At 44.7% G+C, this 27304-nt stretch overlaps 1 protein-coding gene across 3 annotated transcripts in view; it reads right to left on the reverse strand.

Moving 5' to 3' along the window:
• Positions 1 to 11782: 11782 nt before the first annotated feature.
• The window catches only part of robo3 (roundabout, axon guidance receptor, homolog 3 (Drosophila)), a 213670-nt gene continuing 198148 nt past the window's right edge, over positions 11783 to 27304 (reverse strand). For 2 of the 3 annotated variants that reach the window (XM_074671879.1, XM_074671881.1), the window contains exons 13-27: positions 25323 to 25444; positions 24711 to 24927; positions 24026 to 24150; positions 23257 to 23443; positions 22191 to 22439; positions 21888 to 21927; positions 20699 to 20838; positions 20327 to 20608; positions 20023 to 20170; positions 19261 to 19479; positions 17720 to 17919; positions 16286 to 16390; positions 15903 to 16076; positions 15664 to 15812; positions 11783 to 11928 (exon numbers count right to left, since the gene is read on the reverse strand). In XM_074671879.1, the coding sequence (XP_074527980.1) occupies positions 11917 to 11928; positions 15664 to 15812; positions 15903 to 16076; positions 16286 to 16390; positions 17720 to 17919; positions 19261 to 19479; positions 20023 to 20170; positions 20327 to 20608; positions 20699 to 20838; positions 21888 to 21927; positions 22191 to 22439; positions 23257 to 23443; positions 24026 to 24150; positions 24711 to 24927; positions 25323 to 25444 (2369 nt within the window). In that variant the 3' untranslated portion in view covers positions 11783 to 11916. The remainder of the gene's footprint in view (positions 11929 to 15663; positions 15813 to 15902; positions 16077 to 16285; positions 16391 to 17719; positions 17920 to 19260; positions 19480 to 20022; positions 20171 to 20326; positions 20609 to 20698; positions 20839 to 21887; positions 21928 to 22190; positions 22440 to 23256; positions 23444 to 24025; positions 24151 to 24710; positions 24928 to 25322; positions 25445 to 27304) is intronic. The other variant, XM_074671880.1, reaches the window with a different exon arrangement.

The following is a 27304-nucleotide window of genomic DNA, read 5'->3' on the forward strand; positions in this document are numbered from 1 at the left end:
GACAGGTAATAGTTGCTCAGGCTTCAGAGAGGCTGCTAGCTCCAGACGGTGGGGAGTCAGATGTCGATGTGATGTCAGAGATTAACATGTTATGAACTGTGTTAAAACATTATGATGGTGTTATTTTGTTGGTTTGAGACCTATGCTTGGATAGGAGATGTGTAAATTGCCTAATAAGGTGCTTAGATAGACAAATCAGAATGGTTTTAATCAAGTGCTCACAATGAGTGCTCATGGCCATTCCAGCAGTGATGGAATCTGAGTGTTAGTCGTGTTACTCTACACGACTAACACTCCGCGGTGTTACTCCGCAGAGTAACACCACTCCGCTGCGCGTCGTGGTGTTCCCACTCCACCTCGTGCCTTAGAACGGTCTAATGCACGCTTCCTCGTTGTTTGATCCTTACTTGTAATGTGGAGTGTACTTAAGGGGAAGACAAGGGTGACGATATATCCTTCAAATGTGTATCATACAACAGAAGAACCAGCAGCAGTTCTTATCTTCTGCTAGCTCCTATGCTAACTGGTTTCTGTATTCCAGTGATTGCGTTCTCTTTTTCTGTCATATTTCACTCCAAAAATCAAAATGGAGATCAGATAAAAAGAAATTTTCTTTGTTCAAGACAACTTTTTACTGGATACAACACCCTGAGGTAAGGTATTCATCAGTACAGTTACGTAGCTCTACGGTTTGAAATGTGACTTCAAGCAAACGTTGTAGTAGCTGGCTACATGTAGCGCTATCGTCAGCCTGGTGCTCTAACGTATCAGTAGGCTAACATGACAATGAGTAAACTTTGTCAGTTTTTATGTAGTCTAGTAGCTGTCTATATTTAGCTCAGCTGGCAGCCCAGTGCTCTGAGACGTGAATCCTGGTCATGTCCTGCCAGTCATCTACCAATCAGAGCTAACGTAACCTCACTCTTCATTTCATTGATAGACTCTCAAGTTTGAACAGACCACTGCAGAATAACTGCTGACTGTGGGTTGGAGGCTACATTAGCACAAACAGTTTAGCCCCTGTGTTACAGAGTGATACATCACCCCTATTTATGTGTTTTATCATGCAAAGAACTACCAGACAGTATTCCTTGCATTCACAGGACCTTATCATGCTCTCTGTCCCAAATGCACAAACTGAAATTGGGAAAAGGGCTTTTGGGTACTCTGCACCATCAGACTGCAGTGTTTTGCAGAATGGCTTAAAGCTCAAGGAGCTGGTGTCCTTAAATGTTTTCAAATCGAAAATGAAAGACATGGAAGCAGATTCTATCCGATGCCGATATTTTAGCTAGGCTGTGATATGGCTCATAGCTGTGTCTGTTCTTAATCCATAATGATGTGCTTGTAAATTGATTTTCCTTTTTGTACCTGTCTGCAACTTTGTGTTTTTGCTGCTGCCTGTCTTGGCCAGGTCTCCTTTGAAAGGGAGGTTTTTAATCTCAATGGGGCCAACCTGGTTAAATAAAGGTTAAATAAATAAATAAATAAATCCTCAGCTAAAGGCTAATTGTCCTTCAGCTGGTGCTCTATCTCTCTCCTGTTTCTCTTTCTTCTGCTCTTCTGTCCTTCTTCTGTCTGACAGTTAGGCTCAGTGTCCACCATCACTACAAAATTAATCACAGAAATCGTTTTCAGCAGAGAAAAGCACTGATCTCTCTTCTCTCCACTAAACTTACTCAGCCAGCGTGGTGTTATCATAGAGACTTTGATGTGTCGTAAATCAACACGGTCCTGGTCAACCAAACCTGGAAGCTAAGAAGTTGTAATTTCAAATAACCTGTAACCTGTAATGTTGGTGCTGATAATCTCATTTTAAAGTGTGGAATAAGATCAGGCATATATCTAGCAGGGAGACTTTTTCAAGATCACTTTCAAACTCCACACAGCCCCTTTAAGGTCAGTATTACAGTTTCTTTAACATTCAGAATAACCTGTTTACACGTGTGAGCAAACAAGGCTATTCCTTTTTACAGCGTATCCCGATCAAAACAGCATAGCAGGCCTCCTCACAGGCTGTGGGGCTTTGGATGTTGCTGCCTTCCCTGCAGCAGCGCAGCCAGGACTGTTTTACCCTTTCTTTTCTTTAGTAGTTTCTTCAGTATGTCTGGCACCCCAACAGAAGGGTACCAAAAGGTGGGACAGTGCTGTTCAGCCATTTGGGGGCCTGTTCTGTTTTTAGTCAATGGAAATGAACTGTTTGGGGGCTTAAATGGTTCCTGTTTCTTCTTTCTGTCTGCATTTGTGCCAAGGTTTGAAGTCCCGTGAGGATTACACGAATCAGACCAGAAAAGAAAAAATGAAAGTGATTGCATCACAGCACCAGACCAGCAGAGGGCAACGATGATCTGACCTGACTTAATAATTTGTATCTCCCTCCTGAAGGTCTGGGGGCTGCTCCTGTTGGGCCCGACCCCACAGCCCCTCCCACACCTGACCCTATCCACAGTGGAGCATCTTCTAGAAGCCTCTTCTGTTTGTTTTGTGCTGTCTCTTATAATATGCTTGTCTAACTCTTACCTACTGACTGATACCTTTGATTTATTTGTTATTTGTTCCTCAACATGATTATTTCTGGAACTTGTTTGTTCTCAAAACTTTTCCAATAGAATTAAATATAATAATTATAATATTGAGTTAACACATTTATGAGACATGTTTACTGTGATAAAGAAAGTGACTTCCAGCGCTCTCTTAATCTCTCGCTGTTTTAAAATGTTTTCATCTTTGTTATTTATGTGTAAATTGCCTTGATTCTATTCTATTCTATTCTATTCTATTCTATTCTATTCTATTCTATTCCAAAGTAAAGCTTGAATCATGTTGGAAGGTCTCTAAAATGTTAAATGTCTTGTTGCCCTACAAGCCTCTAAATCATCTCCCTCAGCTCCGGCTGACCCTCCTGCCGACATAATGACTCTATTTGAGCTCCTCTCTGTATGCATCACATGAGCCAGAAGTCACGAGCATCCATCTCAGCTGTCACGGCCCAAATTAACATGGAAATTGGTGTGTTGCATTTTGGAACGGGGGAACAGGCTTTTAAACGACGCGTCCCCTCCCTTTCAGGCGTCCTCTGTCCCTGTCTCTGCTCTCAGGTCGACGGCCCTCTTCCTTCAGACCTGGTGGGTGTTTCTGCCCTGACACCGGCCTAATGAATGAGGGGGATGATTTATGGAGGAGGCAGGAGGAGAAGAAAGGAGGGATGCAGGAGGAAAGGGAGGTGAGGGGTGCATGGAAAGGGTAAGGGGTGTCAGGTCAGACAGCAGAAGGTCAGTAACGTAAATCTTCTTATTGTCTGTCTGCTGTCTTTGCTCTCTCCAACACAACATGCATTAAAGCCTCTGTAAGGCCTGTACGAGGACCTGCTACTGACCTGCAGCAAAACAAGCTTTAAAAACACTTTGACAGCTGAAGAGTGACGTTTACAAAATGAACACAGTGAGAGGCTGGATTTATCGAGTGTCTCTGGAACAGGACAGTTTGTTTTTGACCCTAAGCAAGAGGTGGTGTTGAGACCTCAGAAAGGCCAAACTGAGCTTTACAAAAACCTGGTTTCTACTTTGGCCTGAAACCAACAAAGCAAGCTCATAAAGAGTTTTCTTTTGTACATACAGACAGCTAAACTATCTCTGACATGAACAGTGAAGACGTTGTTGCTTGTGTAGCAGTTAGCTGTGCACTCTGTCTTTTGTTGGGTTGTTTGATGGATCAGACACACACTTTTACTTTTTGGCACCAGCACGCTGTTTGGCCTTGATGATAACAGAAGCACAAATGGTCTTTTACAGCTTCTTATTCATTTGATAAGCCCCAACACTGCTAAAACAGAAAAGACGGGATAAAAGCTCCTCCAGCCACTGCTGCTGTGAGCTGTAGGAGATGTTTCACATGGTGGATGTATTAAACAGGAATCTCTTTAAAGAGAGTCATGTATGAGTGTGCTCTCACAGAGATCACATGTGTAGCCCTGTTTTTACCTCACTTTAATAAGAGTACAAACATGTGAAGCAAGAGGTGTTCACACATGGTTCACCTGACTTTAAAGGGTGAGTCATCTGAAGCAGGACAGTCATAACTTAAAATACAAAAGCAGCAAGGCTTCGAGCTCAGTCCTGCCAGCCAGTGTTAGGAATAACAGGGTTAAAACTAGCAGCGTTACTAATGCTTTTACTTTTCCCAGTAACCAGCAATCTAATTAATTACTATGTCAATGGTAACGCTGTTATAGTTACCAACAGAGATATGAAGCACGTTACTGTGTCTTCGACCGCGCTCACTCAGCCAGGCTGAGAGAGGAGCTGCAGATGAAATGTGAGGAGAAGCGTCAGACACACAAGTAATGATGAGAACAATCATGTTGACACGACTTTTTGGGGGGGCTTTTCTGCCTTTAGTTAGATAGTAGGGAGACAGTGGACAGAGCAGGAAAGAGGGTGTGAGAGGGGGGTGACATTCAGGAAAGAGGCCTCAGGCTGGATTCCACCTGGGCCGGGTTCGATTGCATAATTGATGTAACTGACCTCTTGGCCACAGACTTCATTAAAATACTAAGAAGAAGTTAAGAGCGACGATAGGAGATACCGGTGCAGCAGCAAAGAGATCAAAATATATGCGTAAATTTAGCCATCTTGGTTGGAGTAATTTTTCCTTCTTGTCACAGAGTCAAATCGAGAATAATCACGCCTTTTTCAGATTATGTAGCGTGGATTTTGACATTGGTCACAGAGGGAAAAGTGATGTTAGCCAGCATGCTAAATCAGCAAGGCGCTGTTGCTCCCTCTGATGTGTGGAAGGGTAGCAAGCAGATATTCACTTTTATAATGAAGGGACAGACAGAGGCAGAGCAGGTGATGCAAGCAGAGCTAAAAATGGCGATGCTACTTGCCAAGAAAAACATTCCTTTATCATTTTGTTACGATCTCAGTGCCAGTGTGACAGAGATGTTTCCAGATTCCGCTGTGCCAAGAAAATTTTCACCAGGGAGGACTAAAACAACACAACTTATCAAAGGAAAGTTCTCTGGCTACTGGGCTAATGCTACTTAAATGTGGCAGCCTGCTTTGACAGCAAACATAGTGGGGCTTTGGTCTGGGCTTATCTCTAATAATCATGAATTTTGAAAGCCCAGAGTACAGGAATGCACGATAAGTTTTTGTGTTTTATGGGAAAATAAGTTAGTGTATTTCAATGTGGACATTCTAATGTTTTTTCATAGGAACATAAACTGTCACCACATGTCCAAGAGAACATCGATATGTTCTCCTGGAAGACTATCTGAGCATATTCCCATTGCAAAATGGAATAATTATTAGTTCCTTTTCCACCGCTTATCCAGACGGGGGCAGCAGTGCCATCAGCGAAGACCAATGACCCCTGTCCCACTCCACCAGCTCCTCTGAGAGGATACCAAGGTGATCACAGGCCAGTTGAGAGATATAATCTCTCCACCGTGTCCTGGGTCTGCCCCGGGGTCTCCCCCCAGTAGGACATAACGAAACACCTCCTGAGGGAGGCATCCAAGAGGCATCCTCACCAGACGCCCAAACCACCTCATCTGGCTCCTCTTGATGCGGAGAAGTGGCGGCTCTACTCCGAGCCTCTCCCGGATGTCCGAGCTACGAACCCTATCCCTAAGGCTGAGCCAAGACACCCTGCAGAGAAAGCTCATTTTAGCCGCTTGTATCCGCAATCTTGTTCTTTCAGTTACTGACCAAAGCTCGTGGCCATAGGTGAGGGTTGGAACGTAGATTGACCGGTAAATTGAGAGTCTTGCCTTCTGGCTCAACTCTCTCTTCACCACAACAGACCGGTATAGTGTCCGCATCACTGCCGACGCTGCCCCGATCCGTATTTTAATCTCTCGCTCCGTTATTCCCTCACTTGTGAACAAGACCCTGAGATACTTAAACTCCTCCACTTGGAGCAAAGACTCTCTCTTAGCCTGGAGAAATCCTGTCCATAAAAGTAATGAACAGACAAAGGGCAGCCCTAGCAGAGTCCAACCCTGACTGGGAATGAGTTTGGCAAAATGGACCAAGCTCTCACTCCGGAAATACAGAGACTGAACAGTCTGTAACAATAGGCCATCGAGTCCACATTCACGAAGCATACCCCACAAGATACCTCAGGAACACGGTCGAAAGCCTTCTCCAAGTCCACAAAGAACATGTGGACTGGTTGGGCAAACTCCAATGTGCCCTCTAGCACCTTTGCAAGGGTATAGAGCTGGTCCAGTGTTCCATGGCCAGGACGAAAACCACCTGTTCCTCTTGGATCAGAGGTTCGACCAACCGTCAGACTCTCCTCTCCAGCTCTCTGGAGTAGACCTTACCAGGAAAGCTGAGGAGTGTGATCTCCCTGTAGTTGGGACACACCCTCTGGTCCCCCTTCTTAAAAAGGGGAACCACCACCCCAGTCTGCCAATCCAGAGGCACTGTTCTTGATGTCCATGCAATGTTGCAGAGCCGTGTTGGTCAAGACAGCCCTTCAACATCCAGAGCCTTGAGGGACCCAGGACGGATCTCGTCCACTCTTTGCTGAAGCAGAGTTGTTTAACTGCCTCGGTGACTTCAGCCACAGTGATGGACGGGCCCAACCCCAAGTCCCCTGGCTCTGCTTCCTTGACAGAATGCATGTTGGTGGAATTGAGGAGATCCTGAAAGTATTTCTTCCCCTGCCCGACTATACTCTTAGTTGAGGTCAGCAGCTCCCTGTCCCCACTGTAAACGGTGTGAACCGAGGGCCACTTTCCCCTCCTAAGCCGCCGCACAGTTTGCCAGAATTCCTCGGGGCCGACTGGAAATCTTTTTCCATGGCCTCACCAAACTTTTCCCACTCTTAAGTTTTTGCCTCAGTGACCGCAAGAGCCACGCAACGCTTGGCCTGCCGATACCTGCCAGCTGCTTCTGGAGTCCCACAAGCCAACCATGTCCTGTGAGACTCCTTCTTCAGCTTGATGGCACCCTTCACCTCTGGTGTCCACCAACAGGTTCGGGGACTACTGCTGGGACAGGCACCAGCCACCATGGGCCCAGCAGCTCTGCCGCCTCAGCAATGGCACCGCTGAACATGGTCCATTCGGATTCAGAAGAGCACATGAGACTTGAATCAAAGACGTTGGTCCAACATTAAACAGTTGTTTGAAAAAACTGTTTGTGTGTTACCAATCGAAACAGTTGTATTAAGTTGGACCAACAGTTAGTTTTTGCAGTGCAGTGTAGTTTAAGTCAATTCTTTTAGCATTGAAGTTGAACCAACTCAAACATTTTACTTAGTTCACCATGACTCAGATCATTTGAGTGAAATCACTTGCCTCAATTTTAAAACAGTGCAGTTCTTGGCAAAAACTTCAGTTTCAATTTGATTGAATTAAGAGTTATTAACCACCCACTCATCATTTTTAATGAAACTCTACTGAGAAGGTTTGCTAACTAACAACTTCTGGGTTAACAGTACAGATCGAAGGAGGGGTTTTTGTAAAAACACATGATTAATGTGACCATGAGTTAAGAGTGTTTAAAGAAACTGTGTGGTGTTATTTTACATCAACACTGCAATGTATCTCCCACAGTAATATGGTTTAACATCAGCATAGAGTTATATACCCCAAAACAACACCAAGAATTTAACACTTCCCTCTGATCTGGTCTTACACTGGCAGTTTAACACCGGGGGATTTGCTGTGCATGACTGAAAAGTGGCTTAATTCACCAGCTCTCCCCTACATAAAAAAAGACAAAAGATCAATATGTGTAACATGACAACATGACCACAAGCAGAGCAGCAGATGCATAGTAAGCAGACTAGTTTTAGCTTCGCATTAAACAGAGGACAGCTTGTGAATAAAGGTGATATTTCTACACAGAAGTGTCTGAAACTAAGTTCTGATAGTGTTCATCAAAAAAAGTATGCTACGACAGTTTGTAGAATGGTAAAAAAAAAATACATGAGAATTACACACATCTTAAGCTCAGACACTTCACCTGTGCTCAGGTACGAATGGTTGCACTGATTAAACCAGCAGGTGGCAACAGAGTAACATAAATATTTAAAAGACATAAACAGTGTGGAAATGAAATCCAGAGGTTATTTCTGGCTCTGTGACAGCGATAACCAAGTGATAATCACTGACTGTGTCCAGCTGTGTGTTTCAGGCCAACTGAAAACTGTCTCAGAGCCTCCACGGTCATCAGTATTCTCCTCCTTCCTCTTCTGAAGGTTTGGTTTCATGTTTTCACTGCACTGACCCCTCCATCACCTCCATCCAAAGACCACCACCAAGCTGTGCTGCAGCATCTCATCAGCTCCGTGTTGGTGTCAGAGCACAGAGAGGAGAGATACACCGCGGGCTCTTCATGTATACATGTGTAACACTGTGTAACCAGGTGTGTGTGTGTGTGTGTGTGTGTGTGTGTGTGTGTGTGTGTGTGTGTGTGTGTGTGTGTGTGTGTGTGTGTGTGTGTGTGTGTGTGAGCCTGTGAATCAGTCAGCTTGTGTATGCCATGACACGGAGAGCATGGAGAGTGCACCAGAGGGTGATGCACGCCCTCGTCTCAGTGGGGTGTGTGTGTCTGTGTGTTTGTGTGAGTGTGTCTGTGTGTGTGTTGATCTGCCAGAGGAGAGGACGCAGCAATTTCATGCTCCTCAGTGCGTACAGCAGCACTCAGCCAGGTGCAATGCTCTGTGAAGTCTGGGGAAGAATGAGGTAAGGAGGATTAGTAGACAAACACAACTGCAGCGAGGAGGAACTTCTGCTTTTTATTTATTTATTTATTTATTTATTTATTTATTTATTTATTTATTTATTTATTTATCCAAGTCTGACTTCAAAGTGGAGGAGCACCGTGTGTGTCGGTTCCCACCAGCCACGGCCTCTGTGTGCTCACAGGAGGGTGAGCTGGGAGAGTTTAGTGTTTCTGACACAGTCGTAGTTTACAAACTGAGATGTGTTTTGTTGTGTTTGGATCTGATTGTAGGAAACATGTCCCCAAATATCTGATTTTTTTCTCTGATGAAGTTAAATTTACATTTATTAATGTAACCATGTCAGCTAAAGCACAGGGTCTTTTGATCTGTGGAGGGGTTCAAATGTCGATGCCCTCCTGACCCTGATGAGTCTGGCGTAGGATTTCCTAAAGCCCCGTTTCCACCAAGCGGTTCAGTTGGGTTTGTCTTGGCACGGCATGGCACACGTTTCCACTGACAAATCCTGGGACAGATACCCAAATAACCGAGATGAGCCGTCCCACTTTTTGGCACCCTTCCATAGGGGGGCCAGACGAAACCGATCTGATCTCTGAGGAGCTGCAACACAGCAGTCTGTTGATTGGTGGAAAGAATGGTCACTTCCTGTGTGACAGCAGCTGCTGTATTTCTCCTGGTGGCTCACAGCCTTCTCTGAAACAAAGCTTGATTGTTCTTTGTAACAAAGATCCACATGACAATCACAAAGAAGACAAATTGCTGGATGTCTTCATCGTGGCTCTTTTTTTCCTGTGTCGCGTTTTTCTTCTTTGTTGGATTTGTTAGCAGGGTACACTGTGTCACGCTGCTATGGCGTCAGGATACTATGTTACTGATGCAGCTGTAAGCACCCAGCTTACACACCGCCTACCACGAGGGGCCATAGTTTGCTGTGGAAACACAAACAGGACCAAGCCTAACCGAGCCAACCCGTAGCAAACTGTGATGATCTAAACCGGACTGCTTGGTTTCCAAGTCCTCTCTAACTATAAGTTCCAGGAACTTTTAGTACCACATTCTTTTCTGTGCTCCTACTGAGCCTGAGGTCTTGTAAAGATCATCCCAATCAGGCATCAGGAAAAATAAAAGAAACTGCACTACACCACCAGACCAGTAGAGGGCAGTACTGCACACACCCTGCACTTACAGGGTAGTATTGTCCCAAACCAAACACTGCCGCTTTGCACTTACCAGATTTCACAACCGTTCACAGCTGCTCTGCTGTTTCACACTTCATCTACCTTCATTTGATCCAACCCCGCCCCTTCCTCTGCGTAGCCAGGTGAGAGGTGTCCAGCAGCCACACTCAGCTCTGGCACCACCTTGAGTGTGCCATCTGACAAATCAAAGCTGAGAAATCAAAGTCACAACACTGGACATGTCCTCCTCTTTGGTCGTAAAATTTTGGGTGGATTTTTAAAAGTTCCCATCATCAATTCACTCAGCTTGTTCTTAGAACCATTAATATAAATATAAACGGTATTAATATTTGTCATTTGTAAAACGTGCCCCTTTTTTCAGGGTGGTCATGTCCGCTGGGAGGCACTGTGTGCTGTCCGCAGAGCTGGCGCCTATGTGTCAGCTGCTAATAAAGGTCCAGCCAGAACGCAGCATTATTTAGGAAGAGAAACATTTTGTTAGGCAAAGGGCTACCACTCTTTTCTTTCTTTATGGTGGTTTTATTTATGTTAATGCTATAGAAATGTTTCACTTCAAACAGCAAAGGAATGTTTTAAAGAAACATATGGTTGATAAAGCTACCTACTCGCCTTTGGGGATTTTTGCAGTATCTCAAAGAGGCCGGGTAGAGGGTCCTCTTTTGGGGTTTCAGAGTATTACCACCATTGAGCTCTGCTATCTTCATACTTTAAACAGATCATCTAATGTTTGGGCTGAAGAGCAGCCCTGTTAACAGACGACCTCTAGCAGAATGCGTCCTTCTCAGCAGATCCAGATCATTATTAAATACTTCTCTAATGGTGAGATTATGACAGACACGTATATGAAACTGAACCAGGATGTATTCCTGAGGACTTCTGTGCTTGAACAGCAGCAGTAAATTGGATAACCACTGACACGTTCAGCTGATGGGCTCCAGTTTACAGGGTCACAACAAAAGCACTGAGGCTGCTCCCCCAATCAGAAACATTTCCCTTGTAGACTCCGCCCCCCCCAGAATCCCTGGACATCTGGAAAGTACTGTCTTCCAGGCAGGGCCGTTTCAAAGGGAAATTCAGGAACCCCAGGGCTAAACTTAAGCCCAGTTCCTTTTTGCCAAAAAGCACATAGTTCCTCAAAAAGTCCCTGGTTCTTGGTGAAAGTTCCTGCAGTTGAAAAGCACCTGTTAATGCTGTCATGGTAACTTGATCAGAAAAGAAATAAGTGAAAGGCTTGGCTCAGCAAATGTCTTTTATTTTACATTTACAAAACAACAAGAGTACAAAAAGGTCAGTCAACAGACATTTTTTTTGTTGTGGAAGGAGTATATGCAAATGTTTGTCTCATAACTGCAGCAAAACGTTCCCCAGACGAACGAGGAGAGAGCGTGGGAGGAGGGGTTACAATCAAACTTTTATAAAGCCTGTCAGTCTGCTGGCACGCAAGAACCTTTTGCTGCAGAGGAACCAGAGGAACCAGAGGAACCAGAGGAACATAGAAAAGTTTGACATTCTTAGCGGACTACATGGGTGCAGGGAGAACCTGCTCGTTTTGGCTTTTTCGACCAGCAAACACACTTTGTGCTTCATATTTTCTGTTGTTTTGCCATCACAACAAGAGAGTGCAACAGTAGTTAATGCTTTTCCAAAAAGTATACATTTTGACAAAAAAGAGGTTGGCACATTCAAGAAGACATGAGTGTTTTTATAGCAACAGATTTTTTTGTACATTGTTTTTGTTTTTCGCCTCATAAATACAATATACGTCTCTTTCCCTGTATCCAGAGCCCACAAAAGAACAGTACAGACACAGGTATTTACAAATCAAGGAGAGCTCATAAATAATCATAGTAATACCAAAAACAGGATGGAAAGTCCACTCTTTCTTTCTTTCTTTCTTTCTTTCCTTCACAGCACTGACACTCGGTCCAGAGTCGTCTTCTCGTCCAGCTTATCGTGTCCACAGTGGGAGGATGGAGGCAGCAGAGGTTCACTGACGGAGTCACTCATGTCCTTATCTCATCTCCTGGAGGGACAGAAACAAAAACAGGAGTTTAGAAAAGGCTGCTGGATTCTGTTTGACCAGGAATGAACTCAGGTTTGAATGTTGGTTTTTACAGATTTGCAGTGACTTAGTGTTTGAGGCCCACATCTTATAGGAGATCCCATAACCTCATCTTTTCAGCAAGTCTGCCTCACCCAGTGAGTAACAAATTTATTCTACCCTGAACAAAGTTCTTTTTTTTTGTGGAATAGTTAGTGTTTGTTTACAATGATTGTACAGAAAGAGCGTGGCTTACACCAGAGTCAAGTTGCTTGTATTCTTGAGGATACTTGGCGAATTAAGGCGATCCTGATTTTGATTCTCAGTTTGTGTGTTGTTATGTTGCTTTGCCAGCTGAAAACCAGCTGCTCTCATGGCCCCCTCTGGGTTACAGACAGAGATAACAGTCAGCTGCACCACAGGAAGTCAGGGAAACCTAATCCAGACTTCCTGTGGAAGCACCTCCAACTTTATTAGTCTAGAGGTCACACTTTCATGTTCTCGGGAAAGCGTGAAAAAGCCATTACAGGTCATTTAGGGTCAGTCAGGGAGGGAGTAATAGTCCTGACGGCTCTGTGGGGGGGTGACCTGAGAGGCATGAGATACAAGGAAGCTCTGTGTATGTGTGTGTGTGTGTGTGTGTGTGTGTGTGTGTGTGTGTGTGTGTGTGTGTGTGTGTGTGTGACAGACAAAAGAGCTCTTTGGTATACGTGTGTGTGCCTTTCACTGCTGGCTCTGCTGCTCTGAAGTGAGAAGTTTTACAGTGCCTCCTCTAGTTAGAGAGTTTTAACTTGAAGAAGCATCAAAGCTGACACACAGACTGCTTCCTCATAAAGAGGAGTTTCCATCAGGGGGCTGACACGTTTCAGTGTCAGCCCATCAGTCATTAAATGGGTCTACCTGTGGTCACTCATGTCTATGTCTCCTATATCAACCTGTCTCCTCTGATACCATCCTTATCCCCTGTCGTCACCTCGAGGCTCTTCAACACAGATAAACACATCAAACACTTTCTGTTTGCATGCTTTCATGTTAACATGTAACCTCTGTTTTTATTTATATTTTACAACCATGGATGAAATATGCATTTGTAAATAGTTTTAGATTTTGGAGGGAAATTCACAACCTCACCAGTGTTTTATAATCCAGGGGGGTGATACAGCCAGAGCTAAAGGCTAAAGGCTAATATGTTTGTGCTAATGTTGACTCCAACCCACAGTCAGCAGTTATTCTGCAGTGGTCTGTTCAAACTTGAGAGTCTATCAATGAAATGAAGAGCCAGGTTACGTTAGCTCTGATTGGTAGATGACTGGCAGGACACAACCAGGACACTTGTCTCAGAGCACCGGGCTGTCAGCTGAGCGAAATATAGACAGCTACTAAACTACATACAAACTGACAGTGATTATATGTTGTCACATTTCAAATCGTAGCTCTACCTAGCTGTACTGATAAATACCTTACTTTGTGCCGTATCCGGTAAAAAATTGTCTTGAACAAAGAAAATAGTTTTTTTATCTGATCTCCATTTAATTCCATAAGAAACACACACCTCACTAAACGTCACATCTTCACGACAGTGTGTGTGTAGAAATGGGTACCTTTCACATTTGAAACGATACGGTACCAATTTTTAGTACTTTTTTATGTTTATGTGGTTTTCAGTTTAACATATTTATTCTTCAGCATATAACCTTGCAATGCTGTGTTCATTTCAAGCAAGGAAAATCTCCTACTCTTCCACTCTCTCACAGTCACAAGGATGCATTTAAGCACCCAAACATGGTACCCTGTGATTTTGCATGAATGGGCACCTGGTACTTTTGATAGAATTTGGTTGGTACCTATAAAAGTACCTAATTCAGTACCCATCCCTACGTCTGTGAGACTCCAGGCCAGAAGGTGACGAAACGGATCCTCCTCATAGCATCTTTAAGTTTCTCTTTGTAAAATTTACTTGGCATTTCAGAGTAAAATGTGAAGTAAATATTACTCACATTTTTAACGTAGGTAGTAGTACACCCTTACCTGATAATGTCATTTACACTTACACTGTAAAATGATATAAAAATACAAAGGCAAAACAAGTAGCTCATTAAAAACACGATGCCTGGTTCATGAACATACAAGAGAGCTTAGAGATTACTGAACTTTAATTTTCAAACTATAAGAAAAGATGTCTTGATTCTTGGTGCTCATATCTGACTGTAATCTGAGTTTTGAATTGAGTAGTACCCTCTGACTTAAAGGTGCTGTGAGGAGGATCTGTTTAAATATAAATATAATATGACTGCGGCGCCACCTCCTGGCATGGGGTCTCCACACACTGTCATAAAAATGTGGCTTTTAACCAGGTGTGTGTTTGTTTTGCATCAAATTTTCTCTGTTCAAGTCAACTTTTTACAGCATACAATGCAACGAGGTAAGGTGTTTATCCATACAGTTATGTAGCGCTACAGTTTGTAACGTGGTAACAAGCTAGCTGTCAGTTGGTACAGTAGTTTAGTAACCCATACTTAGCTCTGACAGCTCGATGCTGTGACACGTGTCCGCAGTGTGTAAGATTAGTGAATCCTGGTTGTGTCCTGTCCAAGCTACAAAGAAGCTAAGAAGTAGCATTTTGAAATAACCTATATTGGTGCTGATAATCTCATTTTAAAGTGTGGATCACGATCAGGCAGATATCTAGAAGGGAGGCTTTTTTTAAGATCACTCAGAAACTCCTCACAGGAGCTTTAAAAATGTTTTTTTAAGATAGTTTATGAAGCAGTCCTTTCTTTATTTGCAGACTTCTTTGTGTGGGGAACTTTGGAGAATATGTGGAAACACATTTGATCAAAAAGCAAAAACAAGAAGGAACCCTCCCTTGGTGTGACATCTGTGTGCTTTTTGGTCTATTACTGTGTTGTGACAAATTGGGTTTTAGGACATTTTCTGTTTTTGGTGGAAATGAAATGGAGTTGGGAAAAACTCTCTCATTTTTATGCCTCTTTTTTAGTTTTCAGAGCTGACTTTCTGCAGAGGCTTGGGTGCAGCGTTTTCCTGAAGGACACTCTGAAGTGTGTGGATCAGGATCAGGGGATGGACCCTGTGAGTCTAAGTGCTGTCCCTCCTGAACCCACTCTGTGTAAACTGGTTCCACTTTGAACAACTTTGTCTGCTCCCAGCGTGCTCCTCTGTGCACCTACAGCCTTATCATTGCGGGACACTGTTCAGAAGCGCTGCCTGGCTCACGTTAACCCCCACAGAGCGGCCCGCTCCTCGCCTCTCCTCTCCTCGCGCTGCCTTTAAAGACAGCAGCTGGTTGTGAGGGAGCCAGCGGGGGGGTGCATGTGAAGGAGCGCTCCCACCGTGAAGAGCCGCTCTGAAGTGCATGGCAGAGACAGAAAGGAGGCTGGGTGTTCTCACTCCACACGCTTTCTTACAGTAAAACCTGCTCTGAGGAGACTCTAATGGTGGATCTGTACATCAGGGGGGGTGTGGGCAACCAGGGGCTGTGGAGGCTCTTTTCCTGCTCCCTCTCCTATCAGATTATGTGTGTTTTATGGAGCGAGAGTAATGATATGTAGATAAAACTAAACCTCAGGAGCGTCTCCATGGCACTCTTTGTTCCCAGGCCTCATAAATATCTGAAAGCATCAATTATTCAGACCGTTTGAGGTGAAGAGGGAACGTTCCTGCACAACTTATGAAACCGTTAGCTTTGCCGTCTCCTACCTCGTTGTGTTTTCTGGCTGAGTTGAGCCCTCGGGAGCCCGTCGAGCCTCTGGAGGAGGAGCTTCCTGTGGTCGAGCAGTTACTGGACATCTGGCTCCTGGACAGGTAGCCGGCCTTATTGCTGCTGCTGTAGGTTATCAAGTCCTCACCTGGGGACAGGAGAGTGAGGGCTGTTACTTTGTGGTCCAGAAAGCTCCCACACTGAGGACTAAACTGGTCCAGACTGAACTGCGTCTTACTGTCTGCGTGTCTCTGTCCCGATCCTTTCCGCTGGTGGCTGCCGCTGCTCCTGCTGTACTCGCCTCTCTCCAGAGAGGACGCAGCTCCGTTCACCACTCCACGGCCCTCCAAGCTCCCGTGAAGGCCCTGCAACCTGTTGTCCTCTGGAGGCGGCTCTGGGGGCGGGGGTAGGTCTGAACAGAGAGGATGAAAGATGATGAGCTGTTTCTGTCACGCAGCCTCTTACTGCTGTGAGAGGAGATGGTTGGACAGGCTGTGTGTTGGTGCTGACAGGGCTCAGAGGACAGGGAGTGCTGGTCTCTGAATGTGGTCAAATGTCAGTGAAACAGGATGTGGAAATGTCTCCCCTGCCCTCCAAGTAAACACACATCCATCCACTCACCTCCTTGTAAGTCCCTCCTGTAGGCTGCAGTCTTTGACACCTTTTTCTTCACCCGCGATTTCTGGTTTGGTGGCGTGCATGAATCTGCCGGGGAGCGGCTGTGGACTGTGTGGACAAAGAGGAGACAAAGAAGATCACAGAGAGCCAAAGTGTGGTTTCCGAAAGAAATCATTGAAGGAACATTGAAATTAAAATAAGTATACCTTTAGTTCAGAGGGTTTATTTCTTTTTTGCTCTGGTTTTAGCCAAGTTGTTGACAAAAGTATTTTTTAAACCCAATTTTGTTTTTGAAAATACCCAGCTATGTGTGTACATGGCCTGAGAGTGAGCAATCAAGCTGAGCAGCACACACACAAGGAGAACAGTCACACACAGAAGGCATCAGGCGTGAATCAAAACAGTAACCTTACTGTGAGGCAACAGTGCTAACCACTGCACCACCTTCGATAAGACATGATCACAGCTTACTCTCATTTATTTGAAAAAACATGATCTAACTTTACTGATGGGAAATAACAACCTGTCAGATTTCTCCTACCAGGTAAGTGTTTAATTTTATCAAAAAGTTTTCCTTTGTCTGATACTGGGCCAGATAAGACCCCTCCAAACGTCGGAGACATGAGAGACATGTAGAACACATCAGTATTGTGTTGGTCCGTCGAAGACCACCTCTAGATGTCTGAGCAATGTGCAAAATGGGTACAAAATTTGACATCTGAATCTGACCATTTTTGGACGGTGTAATGGCGTTCAGCATTTGGATGTCATTTGCAGACCCAACCTAGACGTCAATGAGACGTTCAAAATGGATCCAGACATTCAGACGTCATTAGTAGACCCTTTTAAGACTTTAGTCTGACCTCCATACAACTTCCAAAAATAAAAAAATAAAAACTTTTTTCTCTTCTGCACCTTCAGGAGCCTGATTTGGTCGTCAAAAATTATTTTTAATACACACCATTTCAACGTCACACCGCACAGTGGGACAGCTGTGTTACAAATAAGACCATTTTTCACACTTTATCTTGTGAATGTTGAACAGTTGGACATTTTGTATCAAATTAATCATAAACATGTCAAAATAAAAACCAAGAGACCTAATATTTCTGTCCTGTTAGAGTCGGAGTGATGATTCAGCACATCAGCGTCACCTGGAGTGAGCCATTGTGCTGTTAGATTCTGAGAAAGCTGCTTGAAGTGATCAAACTTTGTCTTTAGGTGATGAACTAGTTCCTGAGCACACAGCTGAGGCGGAGGGATACATAAGGTGAAGTGTCTGAGGGATGATGGGCTCTATGTTCCACTCACTGAATAAATACTTGGTTAAAAACTGAGTCCTCTCCGCGCCTGCTTTCTGTTCATGTGTGTATTCATGTGTGCAGATACAGAGTGTGTCTTCGTGTGTGTGAACACATGCTGCAGCAGGCTGCGTACCCGGTGTGTTGGTGCTGACGTTGTCTTCACTCGGAGCTGGCCCCGGGCCGCTGAGGCAGCGGTGAGCGGGACTCTGGCACTGCAGCGTGCCAGCCTCCGATGAGCCGTGATGCTGTTGGCCTGAGAGGTTGGGGTTGGACTGGGTGAGCGGCGGGCTCGGCGCCTGGGGAACTGGCACTGGACCGCAGGGTAACCTTCTGCTGTGGGAAGTGAGGACAACATGTTACCGCCGAGAACAAAGCGGAGGAATCAGAGCCTCAATACTCTAAGGGATGAAAAGCTGATTTAACTGTTCTAACTTATCTCAACCAGTACCACAAAACTGTATGTGAAGAACACATAAGAAGTAAATCTACCTTCATATTCTTACTTTAAAGATACATGATGTTACTACATGACAGAAACACAACATTAGGTACAATTTACTGACCCACATTAATCCACTTAATGTGATTGAGTGTAACTAAATTAACACACACGGCTGCGTTTTGTAACCACGAGTAAGGAGGGAACACAGTGGATATGACAACCTGCTGCACATCTCAACGGCATAAACCAGCTGTCTGTGCTCCAGAAAAAACAAACAAATAAATTCAATTTAAAATCAACAAATTAATCAACACATAGGTAGTCAGTCCACATGCAGCACAGACAGCCAGTCAGCACCACATGCAGCACAGCCAGCCAGTCTGCACCACATGCAGCACAGACAGCCAGTCCATGCCATGTAGAGAACAGAAGAGTCTTATATCCACTGCGTTCCCTCCTCACTCACGGTTACAAAACAGCATCAGTAGAAAAATTACTTTCCTAAAACCCTTTTTTTTTGTAATCTGAAGGAGCAGTTTTTTAAATTTGGTTACAGAGAATACTTAATGAAATAACAAGTACATTTTAGGTTAGTTTGTCTTTATTTTGAGTTAGATTTATATGAGGTGATGATTTAAAATAGATTGATAGGTTAGCAAACAATGGCATGAGGGTACCACTTGGACATGCACAGATTGATCAGTGCCGATTTCCGTAAATTTGGGGGATCGGGGATCGGCCCATCCTTACATATGAAACTGATCTTATCTACCTCTGGGAAGGTCTGACAGCCAGCCATTGTTGCTTTTTGCTCTGAGACCTAAAACTCAGGACATTTTATTGGTTGTTTAAGTTATAACATAAAGATTTTATTGTTTCACAGGTATTGTTCAATGATTTTCAATCAAATAAGTTTGGAATATTGAAGGTATATGCTGTCAGTTATAAAAAATAAAAATCAGTATTAACAGGTCAGGCTTTTTAAAGATCGGTGATCGGCCAGAAAATGGTTAACAGTGCACCCCTACTAATGTGTACTAATGTGTACTAATGTGTACTAATGTGTACTAATGTGTACTAATGTGCACTGTCATGGTAGAAAACAGTGTTGATGCAGGACGGGGTGTGGAAATGAGGTCAGAGATGTGTCTTTCAGAGGGATCCATGTTTTTAGGTCTTTATTATGGACTCTCTACAGTCAGACGCAGTCCGGACAGAGATGGTACACATACCGTGACAGCTGCTGGCTGTCCAGCTGGTTGAGGCGGGGGAGGTCATGTGGGGCTCGGGTCTCCTCATGGGGTGAGGGGGTGAGAGTGGCGGTGGACTGGTGACTGTAGGACGTGGCTGGAGAGGAGGCGTTGTTCCTCAGAGGAGGAGGAGGTCCGTCCTCGCAGCCCTCCATCAGGTAGGTCCTTTCAGGGAGGGGGGGGCACCACTCCTCATCCGAGCTGCGCACACAGAGAGGAGTTACAGTGAGGAGCAGCAGAGGGAGTGAGCTGGATCTGATCCTGATGTGTTTCTGAAGAGGAGCAGCCTGTTGTCTCTCTGCTGCCTCTAATTCCTGCTCACCATGAGGCCGCTGAAAGATTAATGCCGCTCTTTCAGGCTCTACTCCAGTTAGAGGGCCTTGCCGTTGGCAAAACTGCAGGAGGCTAAGCTTCCACTTGGGTGGCAGCGCTGCTGTGATCCTGAATGATAGTTTGCTTTGAAACTTCAGAGCCAGTGTTGAGAGAGAGCAGCTAATTGTGTTCAGAGGTTTAAAGAGCAGCTAAATCGCTGGAGCAACTGACCATGGCCCAGATAATTCATTTACCAAAGCCGGGGGCGGCGGGGCCACGCAGGGTGTGATACTTCATGTCCATGCAGCATGTTACATCAAATTATAGACGTGTGTGTGTGTGTGTGTGTTTGTGTGTGTGTGTGTGTGTGTGTGTGTGTGTGTGTGTGTGTGTGTGTGTGTGTGTGTGTGTGTGTGTGTGTGTGTGCCTTACCCTAAGTCCATGTCCTCGTGCTCCAGAGGCTGCTCATCCTGCTCACACTGATCCAGCTCTCCAATAGGAGGAGGAGGAGGCAAAGACTCCATCCAGGTCAGAGACGGGGTTTTAACAGCTTTACCCATCACCTTCTGCTTCGGCTTCCCTGAAAAAAAAACACGCAGAGAGAAACCTTCACCACCACTCTGTGTAAATACCTCGTCAGGATCCGGTTTGAGCTCCAAGCATGCAGGGACAGAGAGATGCTGGTCTGAAAGAAGAGCTCAGAGCGATGAGTCAGAAGGATCCGCCCCCTCCTCACCTGTGCAGCGGTCAGGCTGGGCGTACTGGGCTCCTGAGGGTCCTGGCTGGGTGATCCAGTGTCCGTCCTCCTGCTGGTCTCCGCTGTGGGCCGATGTCTGGGTCTGGGTGTTGTAAGGCATGATGGAGGTGGAGGCGTAGGGCGTGGTGGAGTTGTGCTGGGCGTAGGTGAAACTGTGCAGGTCCTCGCTGGTGGCATCGATGGTGCTGTAGATGGGGCCTTCAGTGGAGCCGCCGATGCTGTACTTCTCTGTCTGATTCAGGTAGTTGGAGATACCGGCGTCTACACAGGGGTGGAGGAGATATTCAACATTACACAGGAACCAGACCACTGAAACATGGACCACGTGTTCAGGTTCAGGCGGTGTCCTACCGTTGTAGTATCTCTCTGCTGTGCTGTGGTTGGTGCTGCAGCAGTTCACGGCCTCTTTGCCGCTGTGGACGAGGTTGGTGGTGGGCCAAGAGTCTGCCAGCCATGGGTAGTTTCCAATGTTGCCTCCCAAAACACCAGGTCTACAGAGACATCATGTCATCAAGTTAAAGCAGGAACCTCACTCTGATACAGAAAGGATATATGGTGCGAACCATAGTTTCATTTTTCAGCTCAACTCTGCACAACCTCCTGCTGTCCACATGAGACTCCTGCTGCACCACGTTACACACCTTACACCACGTTACACTCAGTTATTCTCAGTCAGTGTCTGATTCTTTAGGGGTTATTCAAGTCAATCACAGCTGGAGGTCATATTGTGCGGACAGAGGGAGGGAGACATAAAAACACTGTAGCTGCTTCACCAATTAGAAACATTCAGCTGGAAGGCCCCGCCCAAAAAGTTCCTTGACTTCTGGAAAGTACAACCCTCCAGATAGGACTGTTTCAAGGGGTATGAGGAAACCTCAGAAAAAAATTAGACCCATGTTCCTGCAGTTGAAAAGCACATAGTTCCTTAAAAAGTCCCTAGTTCCTAATGAAGTGTGAAAGAAGCTTTAGTGTTTTAAAGCACAGTATCACTGTGAAGGAGAGCTGTGCAGATGACTTTACCCTCTGATGCATTAATAAAACCTGTGTCACAATATTTTTCCTGGAGGGTTTTTTTTTCTTCCAAGGGCATCATGACAAAAAAACTTGTATTTTTTTCTGATATTTCTTTTTTCCTTAAACATATTCACTCCAGTGGACTGTTTTTTTTTGTTTTTTATTTTTTTGGGGAAATTTACTAAATGACTATTTCTTTTTGTGCTTTGCAAAACAATTTAACATGTTTTCACAAATCTGACTTTAGTATTTTTTTTTTAGCTGATAAGCTTTTTAATATTTTGGTGCATGCATAACTTCCTCAGAAAAAAAGGCCGAAACTTTTTAACATTCCCAGAAAAATGAAAAACATTAAAAAAATCCAGACACAGGCTAATCTGCAGTTTGACCACAGAAACCTTTAAATGAAGGAGAAAACGACTTCTAATGAGCTGTCCTCTGCAGTCACCACTGTGCAGCAGAAGATTAGGAGGCTCAGAAACTAAATGCAGAGACAAAAATACATTTAAGAAAGACATTTAATTACCTTCCGTTGAGTCCAGACGCCTCTCCATGAGGGAAACCAACTGTAGAAGACAGAGACAGATGAGTCATCGTTTCTGAGTCAGCACAGGGAGACGCACACAAAACCAGGTATCAGTGTTTCTCTGAACGAAGGTGGTTAGACCTCAGACCCCTGACAGACCCTGAAAGACCTGGAGCCAGGACTGAACCACCTGATGAGGTCAGCTGTAGAAACCTGGCTGAATAACCCCTGGTGGGGTAAAATGTTGAAGCATTGCTCCATATAAAGGAGATTTAGACGGTCATGGTCATCACTCAGCCTCACCTGCAGGCGTGTAGGCGAAGGAGGTGGTGTAGTGGCTCAGCTCCTTCCTCTTCTTGCGTCGGCAGTAGATCCAGACGCTGAAGCCCATGAGGATGACCCAGCAGGCTCCGCCGATGCCAGCGATGAACGCCGGCTGCTTCACCACGTCGGTGATCTGCTCGGCCAGGCTCACGCTGCCCTCCTCGCCGCTCTCACCGGTGCCTTCGCCTCCTCCGCTGCCTGGCACAGAAGGCTGCTCAGCCGGTAGCTCTGAAGGAGCGAGAGGTTGACATATGAGACACTTTATAACAACTGTCCAACACGTTTATTTCAGATATTAAAGCTTTAATTGACCTGAAAGCAAAGAAAGGGAACATTCAAAACTCAGCACGTTTACCTTCATGCTACATGAATTATCCTGAGGCTAATGCAGTTTACATAATGAAGTTTGAAGAGTTTTAAGCTAAAGACTAACATTAGCATGGCAACCTGCTCTCTATCCTCTTCTGCTTCTTGGTTTTTAGCCATCTGCATAATCTTCAGGGACAGAATTGGTTTGAGTTTTATTGAAGCAACTGAAATCTGACAAAGCTTTAAGACCAAAGCTGGAGACCTCCATCACACGCTACGTCTCAACGTTTGGGAGAGTGATGGTAGAGTCTCTTGTCCACTGCGTTCCCTCCTCACTCACAGTTACAAAACGCAGTCACAACAAAAATGACTTTTTGGCGCAGTTTTCTGAAGTTTGGTTACAGAGAATGTTTCATCATAAAATAAGTCAATCTGAGGTTGGCTGGTCTTTACTTTGAGTTGAATTTATACAAGGAGATGTGAAATGAATAGTGCAGTATCTCAGAGTAGAGTATCTTTACGTGTGTGTTGGACTGAAGTGGGATGGTTATGTTGGTTTAATCTTCTGAGTGTTGAGGCCTTGAAATCTCTGTTTCCTTGCCAATGAAACATTGTTTCTGTGAAACATTTTTAGTAATTTTAACACAAAAGAGTTACAAAATAGGAATAACATCACTATCTTATTTCTTTGAGTGTGCTCTTAATCCAACCCTCTGTTTGTGTGGCTCTGACTCACTGAAGAGGACGGACACCGGCTGGCTGCGGGTGCCAACGCCGGCGCTGGTGACTGCGGCCACCTCCACCTGATAGAGCACCCCGGGCATCAGGCCTTTAAACACTGCGGACAACGCGCTCCCGTCCACTGTCCTGTTGATGTAGTACCGAGTCTGGTTGTCTCCGCCGCTGCTGCCCACACACCAAACCTGGGCAGGAGATGGAGATGAATGAAATATTCAGCGGGCTTCAGTCCCTGGTGAGATCATTTAGAAAGTGTCCATACTCCTTGTCTGAGGGAGAATTTGCATTTTCATCACTGATGAAATAGTCAACTATAGGCTGCAATCTCTGATCTGTTCAGTGACATCAAAGCTGCCTCTGTGAACATACAGCAGCAGAGCAAAGACTGGATTTGACTTTTGAAGTTGGAAACACAGCCTGAAGATTCATTTTTCATTGGAGGATTTATTCTGCATGAAGACTGAATAAACAAAGTGTGAGGGTCACATATTTCTGCAGCCTCTGCTCAGGTTTGGAGCTTTGGGTGGTACGATTACACTCTGAGAATTAACCCTGAATATTGTCAGTTTACTCCTTTCACAACACGTTTTCAAAGTTACAAACACACGGTTTATACTCAGGGTGTTCTGATGCATCAGCTTGTGTTTCCCCACGCCCTCCTCAGCCACAGCGCTGCTTCCCCTCAGCGTTATTCTCGCTGCTTGTCGCCCTGAGATACAAACCGCTCTAACGCAGCTGACGTGTCAGACGTGACGAGGCGTGTTTACCCTGTACTCCTGGATGATGCCGTTCTGCATGGCGCTGGGTGGAGGCTCCCAGGAGACGCTGATGCTGGTGCTGTTGCTGTGCTTCACTGTTGCCACTGTGACACCCCTGGGTGGCGCACTGGGGACTGTGAGTGACAGAGAGACAGCATCTGTATCGTTTCATCGGCAGAAAGAATATTTTAAACTGAAAAAAAACTGAGTTAAGAGAAAAGCAGAGGACTTCAGAAAGGCGGGAGAAGAAAGAGGACAGAGGGCTGTGAGCTGAGTTTATCGACTGCTTTAAAAAGTTCATTTTTTCCTTCCAGGCTGAGCCGCTCGGCAGGTCGATTCAGAGCCTGTAAGCACCGTCGGCAGAAAAATAAATGTCTGCTCCTTGTTTTTAATCTCCAGTTTGAATCAACCAATATAATCCTGCAGAGGACCTCAGGCTGCAGGAATCTGGGTGTGTGTGTGTGTGTGTGTGTGTGTGTGTGTGTGTGAGGCTGAATTTAATGAAACTGGGGATCAATATAAATGCATGTTAAAGTGGTGAGGACATAAAATTAACCCCCAAACGAGATAGCGTTGTTGAGATTCATAAGGTGTCAGGCAGGCTAATGAAGAGAACTCTTTTAAAGCCCCACAGTGTCAGAGAAAACTTACTCAGACCACTTTCTGAGTCTCTCTGAGTCACCAGATTTCTTACCTTCCTCTGGGGTTCGAACCAGTAATGTGCGGCTGTCTTTTCCCTGGAACTCGTCAAAGTACGGGCGGATCTTTATCTCGTACTCCGTGCCTTTGAGCAGGCTGGAGAGGACGCTGCTGCGCTCGGACGGGGAGTTGATGTCCTGGAGGAGCCAGTTTCCCCCACTGGGTCGGTAGAAGAGACGGTAGCCCTGCACGTACTGAGACTGACGGTCCACCTGGAGGAGGGACAGGATGAGAGGTTACTGGCTGACAGCTGATGGATCTGGATTTCAGATTAAGCTGCAGAAATTGGAGAATGACTACCCGCCCAGATGCTAAAACGTTTACAGTTCATTTAGCAGATTCCTCTGTTAGTGGTGAGTCTCAGTTTCACTGTAAATAGTCAGTTCCACAGAGGCTTCCCTCTGGCCTACTTCAGCTGTGCTACACAGTTTTTGTGGTTAACTTCCATCAATGGGTCATAAGTTTGCTCAGACCGCTCTGACTACGACAAACTGAAACCAGATCCCTCCTCATCCTGAACTCCAGCCCCTGCCTGTTGGGAAGATCCTGTCCTCGCCTTAACTGAACCCTCAGATGTGTGTTTCTTAAATTAAACAGTGGCACTCACAGTCCAGGACACTCGGATGGAAGCGGTTGTTAGCGTGACGGGCTCCTGCAGCTGGACGGCCACCTCCCCCAGCTCTCTCTGCACCTGTCTGTGGTCCACGCCCTGACCCGTGGGACTCACATCTGAAGAGGGAAAACACATATTTTCACGTCAGCTCGGAGTGCTGCGGCTGATGCATCCTCACACCCTGCTGTGGTGTTTATCCTGGAGAAGGCTGAGTCACCGGTCTTGTTTTATTTGGTGCACGTGGAAAGGTCTCAATTCTTAGGTTTGGACATGTTTAAAATATAACCTGTTCCACTGTTTTTATCTTTGAGTTAGCAGTACGTTTGTAAATTCAGCATCAACAGATTAATATACATTTAATGTAAAGAGCCCTTTTCAGACACTCAGAGATGCTTTATAGGGTGAAGGATAAAAGTGCAGGTTTTAAATCAAATACAAATATACAGTAGATTAGTGAATTAACAGTAAGAAATAAATACAAAGCCTAGAAAGAAGCATAGAAAACAAAACACACAGTGAAAAGGTGCATGATCCTATTGGCTTAGTTAGTAAGTCCATCTTAAAGTTCAGTTTATAAAATGTTGAAATAAGTTTAATTGTGTCTCTCATTGAAAGTCTCATCAAAGTCAAACTTCTTTCAAGATTGGAAACACCCTCAAGATACTGCATTTGAGACTAAAAGGAAACTAAGACTAAAACACATGAAGAAACAATGTAAAAGAGACACAATATGAACCAAACTACGTCTCCTGATACAGAAACCCATCCTACACCACATTTTAATAAGCTGTAGGATGTGTCATGTCTCTTCACTGGCTTCCAGTGGCAGCTCCAATAAAAGAGAAATTACAAAATATATATATATATATATATATATATATATATATATATATATATATATATATATATATATATATATGTGTGTGTGTGTGTGTGTGTGTGTGTGTGTGTGTGTGTGTGTGTGTGTGTGTGTGTGTGTGTGTGTAAAGTAAATAGCAATACATAAAGTAACAAGTAAGTAAAGGATGAATAAAGTATATTCTATTCTCTTTTATTCTATTCTATTTATCCGTATTGACTAAATTGCATGTGTAGTAGCAAGTATTGATTCACATCAAATCAAAAGGTCCATGTTTAGGTACATGAACACAGCATTGAAGATTATGCTTTGAGAAATAGATGCGTTTAATTCAACAAGCACGCCTAAATAAACAAATTTATATTTATTACCACACACACACACACACACACACACACACACACACACACACACACACACTCACACACACACACACACACACACACACACACACGCACGCACGCACACACACACACACACACACTCACACACACACACACACACACACACACACACACACACACACACACTCACACACACACACACACACACACACACACACACACACACACACACACACACACACACACACACACACACACACACAGTGACACAGTGACATCCCTAGCCTCTACGCTCTGCCTGTGAAAGACGCCTGGTGCTCCCAGCCCAGCGTGGCTCCAAATCTCTAGCCAGACTCTTCTCCTCTGTTGTTCCCAAATAGTGAATGAATTACCTAACTCTATACGATCCACAGAGTCTCTTTCTTCTTTAAGAGATGTCTGAAGACTCATCTGTCCAGGGAACACTTAGAGCTTAATCTGAGCCTTCTCCTCTTTGTCCTCAGGGGGAGACAGAGTCAGAAGGTCTCAGACCCTGCTCTTAGTGAATATTTAGCATTAACTACTGAATGTTTTTGAAGGTTATATTGTTAACACTGTTTTTAATTTGTTGTTAGCTGTGGCTGCTTTATCTTAGACAGGAAAAACAGAACTCCTTCCTGCTCTCAATGGCAGCAGCTGCAGCCAAATAACTTGAAGTACTTTGTCGCACTAAGGTTTTTCTTCTGTCTAAATTCTTGATCACGTTGAATGTCCCTTTGGACAAAAGCTTCTGA

This window comes from Halichoeres trimaculatus, unplaced genomic scaffold, assembly GCF_033239565.1.
Source record: "Halichoeres trimaculatus isolate MK-OKI-2021-1 unplaced genomic scaffold, fHalTri1.1 fHalTri1_scaffold_6, whole genome shotgun sequence".
Taxonomy (NCBI): Eukaryota; Metazoa; Chordata; class Actinopteri; order Labriformes; family Labridae; genus Halichoeres; species Halichoeres trimaculatus.